Raw genomic sequence first — 10,297 nt, forward strand, 5'->3', positions numbered from 1 at the left:
ACTCTCTTTGTTCAGATTCGCACAACGTACTGAATAACACACAGCCGCGAGGTCATTTGTTCCGGGCCCTTGAGTAGCTCATTGTGAAAAAGACATCTGTATAATAAATTTAGTTCGGTCGGATAACGGACCCTACGGGTACGAAGTGACGCTCGTCCGTTCTGTTCGGCACGGGCCGCGGTCGCAGCACAGAGCAGGAGTCTCGTGATGTTAGGCGTGTGACACAAGCAGATGTGATGACTGACAGGATGATGACAGATGAGAACTTTTGTTAGGATCATTTCTTCTTTCAGTTTTTTTGCACAAAAATTAAAAAAAAGATATCGGGAAATTCAGTGAAACATCTTTAACCCTACGCTACTCCCCTAGCTTTACTTACACGTGTGAATCGTCCTCACACATGAATGGCTGTAAAAGTAGTAATCGCACATCCCTCACAGCCCAGCACCTGCACCACTGTATGTGTATTGCGCTGACAACATACACACCCGATTTCACTGCTTTCTGCTCTCAATTTCAATGTACCACATCAGCTATATAGGGTAAAAATGACAATAAAAGCTTCTTATAACTTGACTTGAAATCCCAGGACCACTGAGCTGACACTTTTGGGGCCCTGAGCGAGATCCTTAACCTTCAACTGCTCAGGTGTATAAATGAGATAAAGTTAAATCTCTATGCCTGAACAGTGCGTCTGCCAAATGCCAGAAATATAAAAATCACCAGTTTTTCAGAATGCAGGTCTACAATAAACTTTAAACAATAAACTCTACTTCAACTTAAAGGTGGGGTCTCCGATTTTTGAAAGTCAATGTCGACATTTGAAATCACCAAAACAAACACGCCCCTAACCCAAATGGGTCCCACCCCTGTATCGATAGCTCCGCCCACACCTACATATGTAACCCAGGCAACTAATGGAAAGAAGGGAAGAACAATACGATTGCAGATAAACAAACAAGCAAAAATGACACACAAGCATAATCATGCAAAGGACGGCTTATATTAGTTCTGTGAACCAAAGCAAAACCAACGTTACTCACCTATCGAGCAGGAAAAGTAAAGTTTCCAGAGTTTCCAGAGTCCAGAGTCAATAACAAAATTTCCAGAGTCAATAACTCCTGAGCTAAACGCTGTTACTACACAAAACGTGGTTGTAGCTGCGTCTCTACATTACTACGATAGAAAAGAGGTGTTATTTGTGTAGTAACAGCGTTTCAATCTGTGAATATGCGCCAACTTCCCGCTCCTTCAGTTCTCTCCAGCGCTGGAAAGCTGATCCTATATTAACACGTCCTACTTCTTGCCTTATCGTAAGCCTTTCTTCCTTTGTTTTTATCCTCCAAGTCAATGTTAAAACCACTTTCTGCTAATGTCACACATGCGCACTGAACACTCTCTCCGCCACATATTGACAAGCCCCGCCCCTTTCTGCTCTTGATTTTTGTTTTGATTTTCGTTTATTATTCGGCCCGACTCAGTTTTCTGAAGCATTTCTCAAAATCGGAGACCCTGCCTTTAAAGGTGACAGGCAGAGAGTTTGGATCTAGATCATGTAGAGCTCTAACTGACGTGTCTTTTATATAATGATGCGTGTAATCTGTAAAGAATTGTGTAAAACGTGGAGGCACACAAAGCTCTTCATTATAGATGCGTTTTTATTTACGCAGTATGATTGAGTGAATTAATGGGCTGGGTGCCTCCTGATGAGCTGATTACCATGAAACAAACCATAGATTAGTTTCTGCCTTATAAAGTTTTTATCCGGTACTTCTTTAGTGCCGAACTAAATCTCGGTGAAGTAAATAACGTCAAGCTCTGTGGCAGCAGTCAACACTGCATCAGTTGAAGGCTGTTACCGGTACAGGTCTAAACACGATGCTGTGGTTCAGCCCTCACCTTGTCCAGTTTGTCCACCGTCGAGCAGATGGTACGGAATTTCTCGTCCGGAACGCCGCACACCGCAAACATACCATCCAGAATACGCCGGTCATTCACCTGTAAAGCCGCCGCAAGGATATAACGCTCGGTCATATATATTATATATAAAATATATATATATTTTTTAATAAGAATAAAAATTGATTAGCAACACAAATTTTAGTGAAACCATGACAACACGTCTGACGTTACGGCTTTTAACAGCTAATAATGAGAAAAGTTAAATATGCTTTTTGTAAATCTAACACAAATCTTGTTAATGTGTCTGTTAGTCCACTAGGGGGCAACATAGAGCAAAAAAACATAAGGACATAAGGCCAAGGACATAAGGCCAACAGCTCACATGGCAATTATATTATTATTATTAGTAATTATAATAATAATAATAATAATAATACATTAGAAAGCTACACAACTTGATACGTAATCCTAATTCATTCTGTTTCAAAATGTGGGAAAGTTCAAAGGGGGTAAATACTTATGCAACAGTGTATGGCAATATAAATGAAACTTCAGCTCTAGTACATTATATTACTAGATAAAATAAGAGCTAGGTGAAGAGACTTCGGACGATCGATTTTGCCGACTCGACTCGCTGATTTTTGATATTTGATGTATTGTCTAAATATGTTTTCTGGCTCAGTTGGTTTGTGTACATTTAAGGCTTCTGACCTTAATGCGGAATTCGCCCAGGTCCAGTTCACTCAGGATCTCGTAAACGATCTTCAAACACTCTGCGTCAGGGATCATCGGGTCATACTGCCCTGCGATGTCGAAATCCTACAGCACAGGAGAAAGAGTGAGATAGAGAAAAACCAACAAGGTCTTGCAAAAGTATTCACCCCCTCCCTCTAGGGAAAGAGAGGGTGAAAACTTACAGACAATCAAGATTTCGGTTTTGTTTTCTTTTAAATATTCTTTGCGTCACAGTTTGGCCCCTTCATAGTAGTAGGCACGTTGTGAACCATTTGATGTACAAACCCCCCAAATTCCTAGTACTAACACACGCCAAGGGGTGTGAATACTTTCGCAAAGGCACTGTATCCTAGATTTATAGAGCAATCAGCTCAAAAAGCTGTTATTAAACAGACCGAGTTTAAGTCTAAGTTAAGACTGAGACTAAGTCGGAGTTAAACAGTGGCAGTGTGTAAGGATGAAACAGGAAACACTCACACACTGGTAGAACTCTCGGTAGCGGCCCCGGGTCATGGCGGGGTTGTCTCTGCGGTACACTTTGGCGATATGATAGCGTTTAATGTTCGTAATCTTGTTCATGGCCAAGTAGCGAGCAAACGGTACCTGAACAGGAAGCAGTTAAGAGAGCACAACACACAAGCACGAAAACAGGAAAAAGCAAAATGTTGGGTTTAATAAACGTCACTTAAGTTTTTTATCTTGCTCTTACGAGACTCAAGCTGCTACACAATGAAGGAATCCTACAGGAAAAATATCACAGCGTGAGAAAAACAAATAATAATGTACGAGAAAGTTAGAAACAAGACAGTAAAACGGTTCTACTGCTGATTTTCTTGCTTGTCTTTAAGCTATTTTCTTTAAGCAATTCCTTCCTGGTTTAGAGCCGATCTGAGCAGACGTTCTGGGGTGAATCTTTAATGCAGGAGGATACAGTGAGGTCGTATCTGAGAGACAGCAGTTCTCCACCCTGGTCCTTCAGGTCGTAGATGAGTTTGGAGTCTTCGCCGTATTTCCCTGTCAGTGTTTCCTGAGCACAAACACAAGCAAATGCTTTGTTGAAACTGTATTTTAGGATGCTATCGTCAACACGTACAACTTTGCTGACACTGGTGCAAGACTGATTTAAGAACAAGTGTGCGTGTGTGTGTGTGTGTGCGCGCACGCACGTGTGCACAGGTGTGTGTATACCTTGAGCTCAAAGACAGGGGTGTCGATGGTCTCAGCTCCATGGCGTTTAAAGCAGCTGATGATGATGTTGAACACTTTCTCTCTGATGGCCATCTGTTTGGGGTTGTAGTCCCTGGTCCCCTACACACACACACACACACACACACACACACACGTATATATGCAAGCATACACATATACACAAACAAACACAAACCTGTGCGCACACACACACACAAACCCGGGCACGCGCGCACACAGACATGGGCAGGCGCATGCGCACACAAACTAACCCGGGCACACACAGGCGCACACACACTAACCCGGGCACACACACACACTAACCGGGACACACACACACACACACTAACCCGGGCACACACACACACACACTAACCCGGGCACACACACACTAACCCGGGCACACACACACACACACACACACACTAACCCGGGCACACACACACACACACACACACACACACACTAACCCGGGCACACACACACACACACACACTAACCCGGGCACACACACACACACACACACACACTAACCCGGGCACACACACACACACACACACACTAACCCGGGCACACACACACACACACACACACACTAACCCGGGCACACACACACACACACACACACACACACACACGCTAACCCGGGCACACACACTAACCCGGGCACACACACTAACCCGGGCACACACACTAACCCGGGCACACACACACACTAACCCGGGGACACACACACACTAACCCGGGGACACACACACACTAACCCGGGGACACACACACACTAACCCGGGGACACACACACACTAACCCGGGGACACACACACACTAACCCGGGGACACACACACACTAACCCGGGGACACACACACACTAACCCGGGGACACACACACACTAACCCGGGGACACACACACACTAACCCGGGGACACACACACACTAACCCGGGGACACACACACACTAACCCGGGGACACACACACACTAACCCGGGGACACACACACACTAACCCGGGGACACACACACACTAACCCGGGGACACACACACAATAACCCGGGGACACACACACAATAACCCGGGGACACACACACAATAACCCGGGGACACACACACACTAACCCGGGGACACACACACACTAACCCGGGGACACACACACACTAACCCGGGGACACACACACACTAACCCGGGGACACACACACACTAACCCGGGGACACACACACACTAACCCGGGGACACACACACACTAACCCGGGGACACACACACACTAACCCGGGGACACACACACACTAACCCGGGGACACACACACACTAACCCGGGGACACACACACACACACACACACACACACTAACCCGGGCACACACACACACACACACACACACACTCTAACCCGGGCACACACACACACACACACTAACCCGGGCACACACACACACTAACCCGGGCACGCACACACACACACTAACCCGGGCACACACACACACACTAACCCGGGCACACACACACACTAACCCGGGGACACACACACACTAACCCGGGGACACACACACACACACACACACTAACCCGGGCACACACACACACACACACACTCACCCGGGCACACACACACACTAACCCGGGCACACACACACACACTAACCCGGGCACACACACACACACCTACCCGGGCACACACACACACACCTACCCGGGCACACACACACACTAACCCGGGCACGCACACACACACACTAACCCGGGCACGCACACACACACACTAACCCGGGCACGCACACACACACACTAACCCGGGCACGCACACACACACACTAACCCGGGCACGCACACACACACACTAACCCGGGCACGCACACACACACACTAACCCGGGCACGCACACACACACACTAACCCGGGCACGCACACACACACACTAACCCGGGCACGCACACACACACACTAACCCGGGCACGCACACACACACACTAACCCGGGCACACGCACACACACACACTAACCCGGGCACACGCACACACACACACACTAACCCGGGCACACGCACACACACACTAACCCGGGCACACGCACACACACACACTAACCCGGGCACGCGCACACACACACACTAACCCGGGCACGCACACACACACACTAACCCGGGCACGCACACACACACACTAACCCGGGCACGCACACACACACACACTAACCCGGGCACGCACACACACACACTAACCCGGGCACGCACACACACACACACTAACCCGGGCACGCACACACACACACACACACACTAACCCGGGCACGCACACACACACACACACACTAACCCGGGCACGCACACACACACACACACACTAACCCGGGCACGCACACACACACACTAACCCGGGCACGCACACACACACACTAACCCGGGCACGCACACACACACACTAACCCGGGCACGCACACACACACACTAACCCGGGCACGCACACACACACACTAACCCGGGCACGCACACACACACACACACTAACCCGGGCACACACACACACTAACCCGGGCACACACACACACTAACCCGGGCACACACACACACTAACCCGGGCACACACACACACACTAACCCGGGCACGCACACACACACTAACCCGGGCACGCACACACACACACACTAACCCGGGCACGCACACACACACACACTAACCCGGGCACGCACACACACACACACTAACCCGGGCACGCACACACACACACTAACCCGGGCACGCACACACACACACACTAACCCGGGCACGCACACACACACACACTAACCCGGGCACGCACACACACACACACTAACCCGGGCACGCACACACACACACACACACACACACTAACCCGGGCACACACACACACACACACACACTAACCCGGGCACACACACACACACACACACACACACACTAACCCGGGCACACACACACACACACTAACCCGGGCACACACACACACACACACACACACACACACACACACACACTAACCCGGGCACACACACACACACACACACACACACACACACTAACCCGGGCACACACACACACACACACACACACACACTAACCCGGGCACACACACACACACACACACACACACTAACCCGGGCACACACACACACACTAACCCGGGCACACACACACACACTAACCCGGGCACACACACACACACTAACCCGGGCACACACACACACACTAACCCGGGCACACACACACACACTAACCCGGGCACACACACACACACTAACCCGGGCACACACACACACACTAACCCGGGCACACACACACACACTAACCCGGGCACACACACACACACACTAACCCGGGCACACACACACACACTAACCCGGGCACACACACACACACTAACCCGGGCACACACACACTAACCCGGGCACACACACACTAACCCGGGCACACACACACTAACCCGGGCACACACACACTAACCCGGGCACACACACACACTAACCCGGGCACACACACACACACACACACTAACCCGGGCACACACACACACACACACACTAACCCGGGCACACACACACACACTAACCCGGGCACACACACACTAACCCGGGCACACACACACACTAACCCGGGCACACACACACACACACACTAACCCGGGCACACACACACACACACACTAACCCGGGCACACACACACTAACCCGGGCACACACACACACACTAACCCGGGCACACACACACTAACCCAGGCACACACACACACTAACCCGGGCACACACACACTCCTTCACCTACCTTCGCTGTCTTAAGAACAAACGTTTGTTTGCCATCGTCTCCTCCGAGTCGAGCCTTCAGCTCTAACAGTTTGGCGACTTCTTCATCAATCTATGAGGGAAAAAAACAAAACAAAAATTATAAACCCTCATTAATAACTGTAAATAACAGCAGGACATGCAGAACAGGACAGAAACAGGATGTCAGGATAGAAAATGTTCAGTACCTGCAAACTAAAGAGGCGTGCAGTCACCTTCTGTGCTCATTAAAGCGTTCTCTACAAAAATAAGCAGCAGCAGGACGACTTGCTCTGCACATTCCTCTCCATTGCTTGAGTTATTTTGATAAAAAAACAGCAGTGACTCTGCAGTTCAGATTGTGCTGTTACTGTAACACAAAAGCTTACACTACGTGCTCGTGGCTTCTAGATTTTCTAGATCTAATCCATGAACTTTTATTTGCTCTTCTTCAAAAGGTCAGTTTTGTCAAAGTCAGTTACAATTTTCTTTTACTTATTAAAGAACGACGTCATACTTTTTAGCCATCGATACTGGAATTTGTGAAACGTCAAAGAACATCTTTCACAAATGTTAAATCAACATCTTTTTAGAGAGGAAAAAAAAGCCTCCGTATCCACAGTCCTTTAATTTAGCCTCAAAGACACCATTTGGACAGACAGATTATTATAATGTATACCTCTTTATTTGATTGTGGCTCTCATGACCAAGTTAAAAATTACATAATATCATGAAAACTGGGTTTCTTTTCTCCTACCTGAGATACAGTCATCCCAGAAAGGCAGCGCATGGGGCGGAGCCACAGTGAAGCCCGACGTCCAGTCAGTCCAGCGCAGAGACGCACACACGCCAAACCGAGGGTGGCCATTTTCCAAATGCACACACGCACACACACAGATACAGTCGTCGCACCAGAGTTCAGGAATCGAACACCATCCGCAGGTCAGGGCCAGAAAACGCGAAATCCAGCAATCAGGACAGCAAGATGATGCCGATAACGACGATGACGAGTATAGAAGAAATATAGAGGAACCACAGCAGCAGCAGGCAGGAAGAACAGGAGAAAAGTGGTGAGCGACCCTAACACTAGGGGCATCACAGCATCAAGGAAGCAAAACATGAAAGCAAGGTGTCAAAATCAGGCGCAGTCTAGACGACTTCTGCATCAACAGAATAAATCACACAGGGACACACCTCCTCTAATCACATACCACTAACATACAGAGCACACCAGCTCGTCAGGATTTCGCTCTAAACTATCTCGGACCGAATCTGAGGTAGTTTGACTAGTCAGATGGGCTTTGTGATTCAATTCTGGCAGATAAGAAGTGAGACAGATGAAGAGACTAAATCACTAAAGCGCCGCTGCATCACCATCAGTGGGTCACACAGGAACCAAAGGATTAATATATGAATGAAAGAATTTCAGTCCAAAATAAACCTGAAGATCTTCTATTCATTTGCAAGACTGGATTTTATTCAGAATGGATTTTTGAAGTGAGATTTGAGCAAACAGTGAAGATGAGGAGATGATCACAGACATATAAAAGGTCATGTCTCCTAAGTGACGTGTGAAAATATAGAGAAAGCAGCAGACAGTGAGTACAGTAAGTACATTGAGTACAGTGAGTACAGTGAGTACAGTAAGTACAGTGAGTACAGTAAGTACAGTAAGTACAGTGAGTACAGTGAGTACAGTAAGTACATTGAGTACATTAAGTACATTGAGTACAGTAAGTACAGTAAGTACAGTAAGTACATGGCACTGATCCAGAGTCGCCTTTCTCCTAACAGCTCCATCCATATATTGCATCAGCTCTTTGCTAACACTGAGTTATGGAGCGTGGAGCAGCTTTAAGCTACACAATCTGTTGCTATTCTATTGCTGGATAAATGTTTACACCGTGATACAATTACCTGACAGATAAAATCTAACTACAATGTTGTTGATCGAGTCAAAGCTAAAAGCTAAACGCACATGTTAGCCAGTGACGTCATGCAGTAATGATCACACAGGGCTCGTGTTTAAAAACAAGTACAATCACATATTAGCGCACGAACCTGTTCCTTGTTGGCTTTTTCTGCTTTAAGTTTTCGCACCACCTCTCCTTGTACTTTAATCGCCTCCTGTATCTGCGCTTTGTCAGCCATAGTGCTTCTGCATTCACCGGTGCGACTCCCTTCTGCTTCCGCATGCGCACTCACTCACACATGCTTTCTCATGTCGCGGACATTATACGTCAGCACCGCTTCAAGATCACAGCTATTATTATTATTATTATTATTATTATTATTATTATTATTATTATTATTATTATTATTATTAGTAGTAGTAGTAGTAGTAGTAGTATTGTTGTTGTTGTTGTTGTTGTTGTTGTTGTTTTCATTATTGTTATTGTTGTTATTATTATTCTAAAATGTATTATTAATGTTATTATTGTTGTTCTTATTTTTATTGTTATTATTATTATTGTTGTTGTTGTTGTTGTTATTATTATTATTATGATTATTATTATAAAATGTATTATTAATATTATTATTGCAGTTCTTATATTTATTGTTATTATTATGATCATTATTATTATTATTAATATTTTAATTATTGTTATTATTATAATCATTATTATTATTATTAATATTTTAATTATTATTATTATTATTATTATCATCATCATTATTATTATTATTGTTTAATTATTA

The 10,297-nt window shown here is 46.5% G+C and overlaps 1 protein-coding gene across 2 annotated transcripts in view; it reads right to left on the reverse strand.

Annotated features, from left to right (window-relative positions):
• Positions 1-9,816, reverse strand: part of hars (histidyl-tRNA synthetase) — an 18,318-nt gene extending 8,502 nt beyond the window's left edge. Inside the window, exons 1-8 of one of the 2 annotated variants that reach the window (XM_060887069.1) lie at positions 9,659-9,795; positions 8,355-8,683; positions 7,602-7,691; positions 3,826-3,945; positions 3,569-3,664; positions 3,115-3,240; positions 2,614-2,721; positions 1,900-1,998 (exon numbers count right to left, since the gene is read on the reverse strand). In XM_060887069.1, the coding sequence (XP_060743052.1) occupies positions 1,900-1,998; positions 2,614-2,721; positions 3,115-3,240; positions 3,569-3,664; positions 3,826-3,945; positions 7,602-7,691; positions 8,355-8,465 (750 nt within the window). In that variant the 5' untranslated portion in view covers positions 8,466-8,683; positions 9,659-9,795. Of the gene's footprint in view, positions 1-1,899; positions 1,999-2,613; positions 2,722-3,114; positions 3,241-3,568; positions 3,665-3,825; positions 3,946-7,601; positions 7,692-8,354; positions 8,684-9,658 lie in introns of both variants that reach the window. The other variant, XM_060887070.1, reaches the window with a different exon arrangement.
• Between the last annotated feature and the right edge of the window lie 481 nt (positions 9,817-10,297).

The sequence above is a fragment of the Tachysurus vachellii genome, chromosome 14 (genome assembly GCF_030014155.1).
Source record: "Tachysurus vachellii isolate PV-2020 chromosome 14, HZAU_Pvac_v1, whole genome shotgun sequence".
Lineage (NCBI taxonomy): Eukaryota > Metazoa > Chordata > Actinopteri > Siluriformes > Bagridae > Tachysurus > Tachysurus vachellii.